A 17,094-nucleotide genomic window follows, 5' to 3' on the forward strand; every position below is an offset into this window, starting at 1 on the left:
TGATAAATTAGTGAAGAAACAGAGTTCCCTGTTGACTACTGCCAGTCATCTTACATTGAGTAAAAGTTTATTCACGTAGCTGTAATTCTAAATGTTTATATAATTTCTGGATTTCCAAACTGAAGTGTGTGTTACGGAGTTTTTTTAACCTTTCACCTAATTTATAAAAGCCAAATGCTTTAACTACTAAGTCAACAATGCATATAATTTTGATCAATGATGTAAATAAAATATTGGGGATTATATTTACTCATCATGCAGACCATATTGGTATTTACTTACTTACGCCTGTTACTCCCAATGGAGCATAGGACGCCGACCAGCTCTCTCCAACGCACTCTGTCCTGGGCCTTCTGTTCTAGTTCTATCCATTTTTTGTTCATTCTTCTCATGTCTCTCTCTATTTCTCGGCGTAATGTAGTCTTTGGTCTTCCTCTTCTCCTTTGGCCTACAGGATTCCAAGGGAGCTTGTCTTGTAACGCTAAAAAAACGCTAACCAGGCCATATTGGTAGCAGTTATAAAAATAGTAATCATTCATCCCTATAATTGTTAAATACCATACTTTCTTAGGTATAATATGAAATTAAAATTCCATTTTGAGGTCTGACTTAAATATGTGATTGTTGTAGTGTGTTTAGAGAATACTGCGCAGCAGTTCGCTCATTTCTACTTTACGGCTGTGAAACATGGCCATTAAGAGTAGAAGATACTCATAAGTTACTAGTATTTGACCACAGATGTCTTAGAAATATTGCTCGCATCTGCTGTGATCACCGGCTAATTAATAGTGAGTTTAGACACAGGGTATTAGGGAATGATAGTAAATCAGTTGATGAGGTTGTGAATCTCCATCAACTGAGATGGTTGGGCCACGTGTTACGTATGCCTGAACACCGATTACGATGACGCGCTATGCTGACTAGTATTGACAATGGTTGGGAGAGAGTTAGTGGCGGCCAAACCAAAAGGTGGCACCAGTGCTTGAAGTCACTAACTTCTAGTCTGAGCCATGTTGGTAGATGCAGACCACCTGGTTGGGGTCCGTGTGACTATCGTAACCGATGGTTGGAGACTCTGTGTGACATAGCTGAGAGTCGATCACAATGGCGTCGGTGTATGCACTCTCTGTCTTACCTTAAACCTTGAGATTAAAATTGCTTCATAACTCCCTTCCTATACTATATCCTTATATACAACCTATCTTTTATATACTACCACCACTAAATTAACTGCTTCTATAAATTCATTGTTGATCTTGTTGTGCTAATGAGTGAGGTGTGGCAACTTAGACCGATGCATAAATGTGCCTGGTCCTACGTTATAACTGACTGACTGGCTGACTGTAGTGTGTTTATATGTGTATTGTGCTTTAAAAGTGTAATATAATTAAATTAAGAACTACTATAAATAAACAATATTATAAGAAACATTAGATTGGTAAACATTAGTCATTTCATCTCTAATTGTTTTTCTCATTTTACTATTGTGTCCATTAATAAACTACTCAATAAACTTTTTATATCTTTGCTTAATTGTCTATATATAGTATGGTTACATGTAGTACTATTGTCTCTTATTGATTCATTCATTTCACACCTTAATTTATAATTATTACCTTTCTTTTTTCTTGTTGTTGTGTGGATCAAATGAAATCGTTAATAAGTAGTAGTAAACTAGTTGAAAATTTACAATCAATTTTCAACAATACTGGAACAACTCATTTAAAAACTGTATACTTAACATAAACAATCTATGAGAGAACAGATTAGTGAAAGATTATTTTCGTATTAATAAGGTAAAATTTGAAGTTATACTATGGTAGTACAAACTACAGAGTGTAATCTCTCCCCAAATGTCCTGGTACGGCTGAGAGTGGGGAGAGTTAGCTCTCCCTCTCGAAATGCTCTCATATGGCCACGCGTATATAGCCTCTACCAGAAAAGTTCTACTCACTGCCTTCTCGTGGAACTACTGTTGTTTACGAAATTGAGAGGACGAAAAGCGAATGTCCGGCGCTTTAACCGGGTTGGTAGACACGGCGCGGCCGCCTAGGGGAGTTGGAAAACCCTCATTCCAAACCAGTGGTGCACATCTGCTCCAGTATCCTGAACGAACAAATGGTGTATGAATCAATCGTTGGTCACCGGCTACCATGAGACTGCATTTCCTCACGATGCTCCAATGCCTTGTGGATCAGATTTTTAGGTCAAAGTTGTGACCCCCTAAGAAAACCACTTGTTTCAGTTTGGGCACCTGGGCATTATCACAGCCTTCACACATATCAAATGAGATTTTTGTGGCGCATATCTATTTGGTGCCTTCTTGTACTAATTGCTATGTGTTCAAATAATAATAGTAATCATAATAATAATGGTAACAAATTGTTCACATCATACGGCAATAGATTAGACAATAATAGATATTTTGTTTTCATTATTACACAATTCACTAATTCTCAATTTCGAACACGGGTTCATCTACCTCGGTTTAGGAAATCGCCTAATACCATTAGAGTGTGACTCCATAGCTAGGTACATGAATTTATGGTAAATATGTTCATAAAAGCTAGTCATCAAATGACTGAAGAAAATTAATGGGTGGATATATATTTACAGAGCTCAAATAAGAACATTTTAACTCTTTCCTATAGTTGTCGAGTAATCACAATTGATTGATCACTGAGTGGTGATCAATGTCATGCGTGTCAAGTCCCTCTTAGTGCCGATCGAATGCTGTCGATCAAGTTGCAATGTGGCCGCTAGTCTAGGTGGCTCGACACTGCGTGCACTATGTTGAGATAAGATGGTGGTTGTAGGTGGTCAACAGGAAACCCTGGACCCGGGGTTCGTGCTACTTGGCACTCGTCAGCAAGGTGTACCTGTAATCTTGAGGGAACTGATGCTCCTTGACGGATTCGATCCCGTGTCACTCAGCTTCACAGTCTGAGACGTAACCACTGAGCTTTTCGGGCCGCGACCAACCTCCTGTAGGACTGAGATGTAATCACAATTGATTGATCACTGGGTGGTGATCAATGTCATGCGTGTCAAGTCCTTCTTAGTGCTGATCGAATGCTATCGATCGGGTCCAGGGTTTCCTGTTAACCACCTCCAACCACCATCTTACCTCAACATAGTACACGCAGTGTCGAGCCACCTAGACTAGTGGCCACATTACAACTTGATCGATCAATGCCATGCGTGTCAACTCGAGTCGTCTACATCTTGGCAAATATATTAATGAGGCTATAGATTTTCATCGACTAAATCGACTAGAATGGACATGTGTTACGTGTTTTACTTTCTATTGCATAACTATTTATTTACAATAATCATACTTTGTCATTGTCGAATTTTCCATGAAACATGATTAGGTTACATTTAAGGTTGTCAATAATTTAAAATATAACTTAATATGATTTGATACAGTTAGTAATTATACTACTCTTGATATGGTTGAACTCCACCAGTCACAATCTCTTACTGGAATCACTGGAACATCTTAAATTCGTTAGTGACTTGACTTTTACAGCTTGTCTTTTTCAATATTCTGTTCGACAATTATGTTAGTGTCCTCAATGTAACGGCAGTAAAAGTTATGGACATTATCGATAAGTTCAACTTCTATTGCTATTACATTAATGGTACTTTAATTATAGTCTAGTTGAGGGTTTCTTGTGAAAATTGGATCATTTTGTACTTTGCATTCGTTGTAGTCAGCTTACTAGTAACTTCATGATGTTCCTAAAGTTCTAGTGAAAAGTCATAACTGATGAAGTTCAGATGTATCAAGAGTGAAACACTTTTCACCATTGACATTAAATGATGGTCGCTCTATATCGCCAGTTTATTGAATTTGGCATTGTATAATTAGACACTGATGAAGTGGTTTTAATGGTCAATGGTTCTCTATCAGACTTGAGCGTCCTCAGTTTGATCCCTGTTGGGGTCATGGATTTTTACTTTCAATGGATTCCATAATAGAACGAAACAACTGTTCATTGCTGCCTCAATTGAGATGTGCGACGAGTGAGACTTGAAAATCAAGCGTATTTCTACAAAACCTCTTTAAATAAATTCATATATTTGCCTAGAACACTCATAACATAAACATTGATTGTAGCCAACGATTGATTCATACGCCATTTGTTGCTTTAGGATAGTGGCAGCCATGTGCACCATTGGTTTGAGATCAGGGTTTTCCTACTCCCTTAGATGAACTTTCCGTGCACATCAACTCGGTTGAAGCTCCGGACTTTCGCCTTTCGCTCTCTCAATTTCGTAAACAACACCTACGACACGAGAAGTCAGTGAGTAAGACTTCCCTGACAGAGGCTATATACGCGTGGTCATGTGAGAGCATTTGGAGAGGGAGAGCGGAATCTCCCCACTCTCGTCCATACCAGGCCATTTGGGGGCATATGATCCAAAAACTTAGAAAGAGGTTCAAAGGTTCAAAAGTCGTAATGCATGAGGTAGAGGAACTCATCCATATGGCTCCATAATAGTTGGTCTGTGAAGCCATGATAAGTTCACAAAAACCCTCTCCGCCTCGACCACATAGTTTCATTATTGTTTGTGTGTAAGTTTATCATTTTTATTATGGATGTGTTCCTACAATACTCATACCACTGAACAGCCAAAGTTTCAGTAACATCTGCAATTATTTTAGCCAGTGTTACTGGTGCTTTTATTATACAGTTCGCGGCAATTATTATAATATGCGTTAGTCTAATTCTGGATAAAGGTTGCTCTTCTAGCAAAAGTCTTCCTTCAACATATATTACATCGGAGGATAACATCACGTTAGTCTGCACAAAGTCTACAATTCCCTTAATTACCACAATCACAAATAAAGGAACTTCTTAGCAGTCTCATTTGTTGTAGCCGCCTAATTGTCAAGTCTTCTCTAAAATCCTCTGTAAACCGATCATACATGAGCATCACGCACTGAAGTAGGCGCCATGACCTTGCAAGCCCTCAAACGCTTCTGATTGTCTCGTCCATAAATTATAGTCTCGTCGAAATTGAATTCATAACCATTCATTGTTCTTTTTTTCTCTTAGATACTAACAATCCTTATTTAATTTTGAATGATATTGTTCCAACATTAGAAAATTATCATACAATTAATTATTTATTTAATCCAATTGGTTTATATAATTCATTATGTAATCATTCTATGATATATTTAACAATGAATCAAATTAAAGGTTTATGGTATTTACGTAAATGTCTTAGATTATTAGATGTACAATATTCATCTTATTCATTGAAATCATTGAATGTAATCCATCCAATGAAAATAGAAGAATGTTCTCGCGCTATTCATCAATTGAATTTAACAATGATTAGCCATTCAAATGATTTACAAGATAAACAATCTTATTATTATCATTGGCCATTATATGAATTAGATAAAAGTATTGGACATTTATTTATAGCATATCAAATGATGCAACATAATCAAACTTTATTACGGTCATCCTCATCGTCATCCTATTGTATTGAATGTGAAAAATCCTTCTCATATTCATCATTATATGGTAATAATGAGTGTTATGAGGTGTTTAGCTGGAATTGGAGAACATTAAATAGATTACTATGGAATAATACAATTGACAATGATAAGGTAAATGGTTTAACTAAATTATTAGTTATGTCTTGTTAAGGTAAATATTGATCTAGTCATAAGTTTGAATCTATCGTATAGAAAGTTAAGGTCTGAGGGGGGGGGGAAGTCGTACTGCTCATTTTAATGGGATTTGATAGTGGTCCGATAACACTAGTAGTCAACTTTCCTATTTAGTTACCTCGAGAAGAAGTATCCTTCCATTGTATGAGCAACCACGAATTGACGACTGTCCACTCAATAAAAGTACTCGAGATCATGTTGTTCACAATCAATAACTTTTGTATAAAATGTTGACATAAAAGTTTACTTAGCGAATGAGTTTAAAAGATGTATCACCATCATATTGTATTGAATATGAAAAATCATTTTCATTCTTATCATTATATGATATGAATGATTGTTTTGAGGTGTTTAGCTGGAATTGGAGACAATTAAATAGATTACTATGGAATAATACAATTGATAATTATAAGGTGAATGATTCTTATTGGTGATTATATTTTTTAAAATGAATTTTAGATTTCATTTTCATTTATTGAACTAAATTAATAGTTATATATTGTTAAGGTAAATATTGATCTAGTCATAAGTTTGAATCCGTCGTATATACTTTAATTTAAGTAACTGAATAGCATCAATCATTCTTGTTAATCGTAGCTGATAACTTAATGTCGTTGTTGGGCTTGCCGATCATGACTATCCTACTGACTTATACTGCCTGGAATACTCGTTCCCTTGGGTCGTACAGTATGAGGCAGGTTGGTTATATAACAGTAAGAATAAAAGCAGAAACGTAAGATCTGAGGGTGAAGTCGTACTGCTCATTTTAATGGGCTTTGAAAGTGAGTCGACAACACTACTAGCCAACTTTCCTTTTTCCTTACCTCGTTAAGAATTATCCTTCAAGGAACTGGCAACAAGATGTATGGTATGAGCAAAACAATCTGTAAAGATGATGGGATGTCAATCACTAACATCTATCGACATCTTGAACGATGGGCAGAGGTTTTTAAAGGGCAGTTCAACTGGTCTGCTGCCCCAGTAACATCGATCAGACTGTCCCTCCCTCTATGGCCTTTGACGACTGATACACCAAATGAGGTGGAAGTCTGCAACCAACTCCAACTTTTGAAGCGCTACTAATCACCGAGCCCAGATGACCTACCTCTGGCCTTTTTAGAGATTGTGGTGACTTTCTCGCTAAGGAACTTACTGTGTTATTTACAAAGGTTCGGGAGCCAGAGAGTGTTCCAACGTCATCGAATAAGTCGACAGTTAACCCTATCTTTGAAAAGGGTTCATGTCGTTTCTGCAACAACTACCGGGAATAAGTCTACTCTCGATTGCGTCCAAACCATTGGCTTCCTTCATACTTCGTAGATTGTTTAAAACCCGCTAAATGTTAGAACACTAGCCAACAATCATAGCGCTTCTTGACATTACAGACGCCCTCGATTCGTTGGATAGGGCTGTTCTCTGGGATTGTCTATTGAAGAAGGGTGTGCCTGAGGAGTTTATTATTATCTAAAAGGCCCTGCATACAAACACCTCAGGCAGAGTGAGTACATACAACTACCTCTCTCCATTGTTCCATCCAAGCAGTGGGGTTAGGTAGGGTTGCCCAATCTCACTATTCCTCTTCAAATTTGCCATCGATAGTATCCTGGAAACAGCTCTGATGGATGTAGGTAATGTTGGTTTGGATATGTTGCCTGGAGAACGACTTCTCGATCTTGAGTATGTGGATGATATTGTCTTACTGTGCTATAATACCCAAGCCATGTAATCTGCACTTAATCAGTTGGCAAATAATGTCCGTAGGTATGGTATGTGCTTTAAACTTTCGAAGTGCAAAGTACTTTTATAAGACTGGCAGGACCCTGATCCAACACACCCTGGGTGGTGAGTAGATAGAAGTAGTCGAGAAGTTCGTGTATCTGGGAAGCTGCATAAGTGTTGGTGGTGGTGTTAGTGATGAGATCGATTCACGTATAGTAAAAGCCAGAGGGACCTATGCCGATCCAGAAAATCTTTGACGCCCTTATGATGTTAGTCTAGGTGGGATCTACAACGCGTCGGTGAGAGCAGTTTTACTCTATTTTTGTGAAATGTGGCCTCCGAGTTGAGGATGTTAAACGGCTCTCTGTGTTTGATCATCGTTGTCTCCGAAGGATTGCTGACATCCAGTGGCGACACCATGTTAGTGATGCAGAGGCTCGGCATGGCTCGGGTGCAGAGACGATAATTCAATTGGTGTCACTATCTTGAAACATCAATTTCGGTGACTTGGACATGTTCTACGAATGTCGTCCCAGAGAATTCCACATGGTGCATTATTTACCGACGCTGGGACTAGTTGGAAAATACGGAGAGGTTGTTAGTGTATGACGTGGTGTCATGGTATGAAATAAAGATGTACAGGACCAGCTTCTGTTGGATCTTCACGACTCTTTGGTTGAGGTCCTAGAGACGGAACAACACTGGCTAGAAATATTATCAGATATGGCTCAGAATAGAAACTAGTGGTTATCCTCCTGTAACTTTTCTTTGCTTTCTGCATAAAAATTAACGTAACTTCTTTAACTGAAGGAATTCTTTCTGGTTGTACTTTTGCTAACTGAATTGCTTCTCGTATTATTATTTCACGCTCACACGCTCACGTAATCAGTTTTTATCTACAAAATTGTTATAAATGACTATTACAGATGTGAGGTTATTCACTGGAAAATATCAATGCCTTCAGATAAATTTAGATAAAGCTAGAATGTCAGAATTCACAGAATAAAAATGATGCATTTGATTTCAATACTGTTTATCAACTGCAAACCGCCTTAGTCATTGAAATTGATTTCGAAATGTCACAGAGTTATGTAAAATACATACAATTTATGTGACATAGTGGTTTAAGATGGGGGTTAAAGGTAGTCGACAGGAAACTTTGAAGCTGATTCTCGTGCCATTTGGCACTTGTTAGCAAGGTGTACCTGTAATCTTTGGGGAACTGATGCTTCTTGACGGATTCGATCCTGTGTAACCCAGTTTCACAGTCAGCGACGTTACAACTGAGCTATTCAGGATACGACTGGATCAAATCCGTCAAGAAGCATCAGTTCCCTAAAGATAACAGGTACACCTTGCTAACAAGTGCCAAATAACACGAAACCCAAGTCCAGAGTTTCCTGTCGACTACCTCCAACCACCATCTTATCTCAACATAGTGCACACAATGTCGAGTCATCTAGATTAGTGGCCACATTGCAACTTAGTCGATAGGATCTAATCTGTACTATATATATATATATATATATATATAGTAATAAAAGACGATTATGTAATAGACAAGCATTACACTTTCTTCCTATGTACAAAGGTCGGATCAAAAGCAATCGGTGTCACTAGCCTCTGAAAGTGGCTTTCAGTGCTTTTTAACTGATTTGGATGGCCTTATGTTATCCACCGTATGTAATCATTTCGTTGTTTATAGCTAGCAAGCTTGAGGCGGTGACTCTGTGGTTAAAGGATTCGATTTCCATCCAATAAGCCTTAGGTTTAAACTCGATCTCATCTATTTCGGTTTGGAAGGGTGGGTAGTATCATCAACTTTTACATTTGCGATGTGACTTGAAATGAACTCTACAAATATGTACGTGGTAAATGAGTCAGTAAAAAGTATACTAATGACCTTTTTAAGAATATATCTTCTAAATTAGTTATAATCATATACTCCTTGTTGATATTATAGTTCAATATATGATTACGTATTACTTCATTACTTAGTTGTACCTATTATTTTTTTTTTGTGTAAAGTATTTATTTATTTATTATTTATTTGAACACATAAATATTGGTACAAGGAAGCACCAGATACATATGCGCCGCACAAATCTCATTTGATTTGTATGAGGGCTGAGATACTGCCTAGGTGCCCAAACTGAAACAGGTGGTTTTCTTAGGGGGCCACACCCGGAGACTTTAACCTAAAGGTCTAATACACAATGCAGTGGAGCATCGTGAGGAGATGCAGTCCCATGGTATCCGGTAGCCAACGATTAATTCATACGCCATTTGTTGCTTTGGGATACTGGAGCCAGTCCATGTGCACCATTGGTTTGGAATGAAGGTTTTCCAACTCCCCTAAGTGGACTCGCCGTGTCCGTGTAAAGTATCCATCGATACGTCTTTGTAGTTAATAGTTATTTTGTTAAACTTTACTGTTCTGTGCAATACTACACGTCTTACAGCAACTGAGACCACCAGATTAACTGACTGACATACTGTATTAAATTAGTAATCTACTTCAAGTACCCAAGTTTCACATTTTACTTAACCTACTATTATTGAATCAAGAATATTGTTTGATTTCCTTCAAAACAGTATAGGTTTTACATTAGTTGATGGAATTTATTACTTAAGTATCATTGAATTGATTGATTCAATATCGTTTATAGTTTAAATAAATTTTTCTATCACTTATTATTACAGTTTGAATTACCACTAAGTAACCACTAAATAAAACTTTTCACTTTGTTAATAGATATGAAAAAATGCCCTGGTACGGCCGTTAGTGGGGAGAGTCCGCTCTCTCTCTCCATATACTCTCACATGGCCACGTGTATATAGCCTCTACCAGGGAAGTCTTACTCACTGACTTCTCGTGGCATTACTGTTGTTAACGAAATAGAGAGGACGAAAAGCGAATGTCCGGCGCTTTAACCAGGTTGGTGGACACGGCGCGTCCTCCTAGTGGAGTTCGAAAACCCTTTATTCCAAACCAGTTGTGCACATGGGCTCCAGTATCCTGAAGGAACAAATGAAGTATGAATCAATCGTTAGTGACCGGCTACCATGGGACTGCATCTCCTTACGATGGTCCACTGTCTTGTGGATTAGGCCTTTAGGTCAAAGGCACCGTGTGTGGCCCCTTAAGAAAACCACCTGCTTCAGTCTGGGCACCTGGGCAGTATCACAGTCGCTCTCACACAAATCAAATGAGATTTGTGTGACGCATATATATCTGGTGCCCCTTTATACTAATATTTATGTGTTTAAATAAATAAATAAATAATCCCAAGGAGAATTATGAACGGTAACTTCTTAGAACTGTTTATGGACCAATATGATACGTATATTTCCTGTTGTATAATTGTTAAGTAACTTAATTATTTATATTCATGTTCCTTTTATTATGAGCTTTATCTGGACCCATGGACTATTACTGTACGACTTACTATTCCGGAGTTATACATAGTCTATTAATTACTGTTTTATGGTACTATGTTGTCAGTCTGTTTGGTATATAAACCCGGTATGTTTGAGAATAATGATTCATATTGCAGAAGCTGTTTTTGGTGTTCTGAACTTAACTGGCTGGGCTAGGCAGATAGCAGGACCGGCAAGTACTTTAGACTGCTCGTATGGGTTTCGTGTGACATTGGTTCAATCAATAAATTCACAGCTCTCTAATAGGCGGATACAAGATAATAACAATTACTCAGGCACACCGGGTAAGTAATGAAGTTGTTAGGAAATGGGTACTAGGTAAGGATGGCAAATCGATTGATGAAGTAGTGAAACTTCATCAGTTGAGATGGCTAGGACATGTGTTACGTATGCCCAACCATCGACTGCCCCGACAGGCAATGTTTTTTGGCGTAGGAGTAGGTTGGAAGAAAGCTAGGGGCGGCCAAACCAAAACGTGGCACAAATCCATGAAGTCAGCGACAAGTGGACTGGGCCATGTTGGTAGGTGTAGACTACCTGGTTGGGATCCGCGAGATGATAGCAACCGATGGTTAGAGACCTTGAATGATATGGCTCAAAATCGTTTGCAATGGCGAAGGTGCATCCACTCTTTGTGCTCTACCAAATTCTAATCTTCTGAATTCTTCATGTCTCTATCTTTTTTCTTTTTCCAAATTTATTTCACTGGATTATATATATTATGAATAACATCTTCAAACCCTTATCTTTCACATAATACTTATACTCTTCTACTTCTACCAATATGGGATTTGAATCGACAACTTCATCTCTGTGTTAATGTGTTATGGCAACTCGAACTGATGTACGTACGTACGAAGTTCTACGTTGTGACTGACTGACTGACATCATTTAATGATTTCCACAATTCTTTATTGATAATTTTAATTATCTTCTTGATTTTTGTTTCTTTACGTTTTCACTTTTATAGTGCCTCAAATTACCATCATTTTTATTATTATTATCATCATCATCATTTAAATCTCCTGTTAATCATGATTTAATCGATTCAACAGATCATGAAAAACTGTTTATTGATAATTATCATCATTCAGCTGATATTGTTATTCAAAATAGAAATAGTAAATCATCTAATAGTTTAACATCATCCACATCATCTACATCATCATCTATGAAATCACTTAAAATTAATCGTCCACATTCACATCATGATGAAGCATTAGTTGTACCAGCTGCTTTAGGTGGATCACATCGATCAACAGCATATATGCGTCTTAATAATCGTGTACGTATTATTGAACGTAATGTATCTGTCAGTATGAGGTATGTTGATTTTTTGTAATCTTGTTATTTTGTCTCTTTTGTTGTTGAATATATCTATTCATTAAAAAAATGCGATTATTCGTTAATTAAGCTGTGGTATCTTAGTGATTAAACTAATCAATTTGTGTCTATTAAATTTGTTGGTTCAAATTCTATTCCACATGGGTAAAGTCAAGGAAACTATGTTTTATTCTCTCTAGTTTTCAAATAGTCTGGTTTAAAGTCTAGTGCTTAAATAGACTATTTATTTATTTATGTAAACACATGAATATTGGTACAAAGGGGCACCAGATATATATGCGCCACACAAATCTTATTTGATTTGTGTGAGGGCTGTGATACTGCGTAGGTGCCCAAAACGAAACAGGTGGTTTTCTTAGGAAGCCACACCCGAAGCCTTTGACCGAAAGATCTGATCCACAATGCAGTGGAGCATCGTGAGGAGATGCAGTCCCATAGTAGCCGGTGACCGACTATTGATTAATACGCCATTTGTTCCTTCAGGATACTGGAACGCATGTACGCGCTCAGGGTTTTCCAACTCCCCTAGATGGATCCTCCGTGTCCACCAACCCGGTTAAAGCTCTGGACATTCGCTTTTCATCCTCTCAATTTCGTAGAGGACACCCGTGATGCGAGAAGTCAGTGAGTAGGCCTTCCCTGACAGAGGCTCTATACGCGTGGGCATATGAGAGCATTTGAGGGCGCTTAAATAGATTACATCGAATTCTTCGATTAGTCAGTTAGTCATAAACACTAGAGTCTTCCATGAATCTGTATTTATTTAACTTGTCACTTTTTTATACTCATATTAGTGATCCGCTTACGTGAATAAATCAAACAGTGGAATAAACAGTACTAAAGAATGATGAGCTATAGATTTGCAAGATAATAAAGACTGAAACCATTTATATATCATATCTTGGATTTATTACCGTTCATTTACTTCCAATCTACTTCTTTATTAGTCAGTGTAGTAAATTGATTTAGGTGATAAATGAAAGTAAATTAGCCATATCAGTCAACTCACCATTTCTTTCTTGTTAGAAGTAGATACAGAATGAAATTTCATCATTCATATTTCTCAACATTATATGAAAAGGAAACCGATGTCGTAAACATTTCAATCGATCTATGACAATGTTACCACTCAGAATTTTCCATCTCTAATTGTGGATCTCTTGGAAATTCGCGTTTCTTTGTAATATATCATATAAATGATTACATAGTCTTACTCTCATCTTTTGTCAAATTGTTGTCATGATGAATACTTTAGCTTGGTTAGTACATGTTCGAGTTTCGATTTACTTATTTGTCTTTTTTTGCCTAGAAGTTTAGTTGTGTTCCATATTCTAGAGCTAATCAATAACATTACTTACTTACCTCTGTTACCCCTTGAGGAGCATAGGCCACCCACTCAGGATTCTCCATCTAACTCTGTCGCTGTGATGTATTTAAGGATCCCTTGTGCTTGTGGAGGCATACTGATGTAGAGACTGCTGCTACACTAGCTGTCTACACCTGCATTTGTTGATGTGTATGAGATATAAGAGCTAGGCCATCTGTGAAGTCCAAATCGTTTAGTTGCATCCAATCTGTCCATTGTATTCCCTGCCTCCTCTGAAATGTCGAGGTCTTCGTAATCCGGCCAACCATCAAATTAAGAACATTACAGCATTTCAATTCCAATTACCAGTTTTTCTATCCATATCTCACTTATAACAAAATAACTTATAAATTTTAATCTTTTAAATATCCCACTAGGTTAGTGATAATTGAGCAATGTTTACTTTAAATTGCGTATTTGGACGTAAATAACGTCCATTTTTGATTTACTGTTCAATAAAACATTTCATTCATCAATTTGGATATAATTCAATATGTCTAAGTTTAAAAAAATTCTCCACAAAACCCCTTCTGATCTATAATCATATGCTCACTAGTGACTGACTTCAAGAGATATTTCCTTGAATTCTAGTGGGAAGCATTGACCAGTGGAGTTCTACCAAATCTGTTGTAGAGATATCAACTCTGAAGAAAATTGGTGAACGGTTGCTCAAACATCGTGGATTGGTTGAAGTTAGACATTAACACCGTTGGATGCCGTCCGGCTCAGTGGTCTATCGGTTAAGTGCTCTAGCGCGAGACTGGTAGGTCCTGGATTCGAATCTCGTGAGTGCGGGATCGTGCATGTGCGCTGTTGATGAGTCCTATAAGAGGGCGAAACGGCCGTCCAGTGCTTCCAGGTTTTCCATGGTGGTCTAGCTTCAATTAACTCATGATTTCAACTATGAAAATATTAAAAAAATTAACTAAAGTTCCATCCGATTTCATTATTTTGCTCGAGATACTCATGCAGACAATAACATGATGAAATCTGGTAACATAAAGCTATTTAGTTAAACAATTAAAGTATCAAATATGAGCTGTTTATCAAATACTGGCTTATGTAAACATTGGGTTTTGTAGTACACTCTATATATGAAGGCTAGTATCCTTGCCCTGTACGCTAAATGGAGTAGATGAAGAACAGGATTCGAACCTGTGATCGTAATTGTACATACTGAACTGAACTATGAATTTACATAGTATTATCATAGATTAAGCTCTAATTTTGCTACTGTTATGATACAATACTTTTAATTTTGAGATGGTGGAACAGAATTGTAGTTCAGGTGGAATATTTTGGTGAAGTTTTGTACTCTAGGCTGGATGGTATGGTCGTGGCGTTTTCATTGTTTTTCTGAACGACATCATCAGGACAAACTTTACTAAAATACTTTTAATTTTTAACTATAAATTACTCTACCGTTTAGTTTGTCTTTGAAACAAGGACTGAAGGCTTGGAAGAATATTCATGTGTACTATTAAAGAATCTTTGAATAGTAATAAACTATCAGTTCATTTCATCCACAATTCATTGTCAATTGAATTACCCATTATTCTAAATTCAAATGTATTTTAAAGCATAGAAATGAAATTCTTTTAATTAGTTCTATGTCTTTTTACTAGATGTTCATTAGTGTTTAAGTTTCAAAAAAATTGTCAAATGTTTCAATGTATATACTTTTAAGTAGTTCATGTATAATTTTGTGAAAAAAAATTATTGTTTGTAAATGATTAAGTTTAGACTAGTAACAGTATCAGTATCACATGTGTAATGTATGTGCCCCCAAATGCACTGGTACGGCCAAGAGTGGGGAGAGTCCGCTCTCCTTCTCGAAATGCTCTCACATGGCCACGCGTGTATAGCCTCTGTCAGGGAAGTCCTACTCACTGCCTTCTCGTGGCGAGGGTGTTGTTTAGAGAATTGAGAGGATGAAAAGCGAATGTCCGGTGCTTTAACCGGGTTGGTGGATATGGAGGATCCGCATAGGATAGTTGAAATACCCTGATTCCAAATCAATGGTGCACACGGGCTCTAGTATCCTGAAGGAACAAATGGTGTATGAATCAATCGTTGGTCACCGGCTACCATGGAACTGCGTCTCCTCACGATGCTCCACTGCTTTGTGGATCAGACCTTTAGGTCGAAGGCTCCGAATGTGACCCCCTAAGAAAACCACCTGCTTCAGTTTGGGCATCTGGGTAGTATCACAGCCCTCACACAAATCAAATGAGATTTGTGCGGCACATATGTATCTGGTGCTTCCTTGTACCAATATTTATGTGTTTAAATAAAAAATAAAATGTATGTAATGTACTTACTAGATTTATATTTATCCCATGGATAGATTGAAAGTAAAAATGGACAAAGAAATAAATGAATATTATTTCAATGTTATTCCATCTTAAGCAAAGATGGATAGTGGCTAGCAGTGGAATTCAGGACACGCATGTCGTCCTATTTGGGATTCGTAAGCTGGATGTACCTGCATCTCAGACTTGTTGATGTTCACTCTGGGACTGGAAACCAGTACTATTCGCTTCAAACGCCATCGTGTTATCCACTTAGCTACTGAGTCCTGATAGCCACTTGCTTGTGCAATGGGGTGAAGCTGAAATTCACTTGGTATTGTTTGCTTGAATCTTCCCATTGATGTTTAGGACTACAACTGATCAGTGTCTTATTGGCATCTGTGCATACTGTGCGTAGTGCCTTAATTCACGAGCATTATAAATGATGATGGATAGTGGATAGCAGTGGAATTCAGGGCACGCGTTTCGTGTTAAAGTAGACAACGCGATAGCATCTGAAACTAATGGTACTAGGTTTTAGTCCCGAACTGCGAATCAACTCCAGGATTCAGGTACATTCAGCTGATGAGTCCCAAATGGGACGAATCGCACGTTCTGGATTCCAATGTTATCCATCATCCATCTCTGCTTACAATGTTTGTGACTGAAGGCAATATAGAGGTGATTCGCACAGGATGCACATATGCCAACAAGAGACTGATCAATTACAGTCCTAAACATCAATGAGAAGATCCAAACAACCAATACAAGATGAATCATACAAATGATGTTTTTATTTCTCAAACAAATGCGATAGTGATAAGTTTTGATAGAATCCTTCTAATAAAACTGGTGATTTACATACTTCAACAAAATGACGATTGTTTACATACCGCAGTATCACAGCCCTCACACAAATGAAACGAGATTCGTGCGGCGCATATATATCTGGTGCCCCCTTTTACCAATCTTTGTGTGTTTAAATAAATAACATACCGCAGTAGCTGTAAGTTCGATTACCTACTTAGTGTATATGCTAACGGTTCATGACCAACGTGAAATTCTGTCATCCCTAAACTCAATATCCAACTCAATATCCATATTACGAACTCATATGATTATTATACATGAAATAGCAATGATAATAACCCGCCATAAATCATAAATCTCCTGTGCATAACCAAACTATTTAAGGTACAAAATTGTGTCATAGGTTTATGATTCATTTAGTGTAATGT

General features: G+C 37.4%; 1 protein-coding gene across 1 annotated transcript in view; it reads left to right on the forward strand.

The window, feature by feature from the left end:
* Smp_092950 (hypothetical protein) overlaps positions 1–17,094 on the forward strand; it is a gene marked incomplete at its 5' end in the record, with an annotated part of 52,215 nt that overhangs the window by 17,685 nt on the left and 17,436 nt on the right. The window contains 2 exons of the mRNA XM_018792910.1: positions 5,067–5,546; positions 11,911–12,178. Coding sequence (XP_018647475.1) covers positions 5,067–5,546; positions 11,911–12,178 — 748 coding nt within the window. The remainder of the gene's footprint in view (positions 1–5,066; positions 5,547–11,910; positions 12,179–17,094) is intronic.

Source organism: Schistosoma mansoni, chromosome 1 (genome assembly GCF_000237925.1).
Source record: "Schistosoma mansoni strain Puerto Rico chromosome 1, complete genome".
In the NCBI taxonomy this organism is placed as follows: domain Eukaryota; kingdom Metazoa; phylum Platyhelminthes; class Trematoda; order Strigeidida; family Schistosomatidae; genus Schistosoma; species Schistosoma mansoni.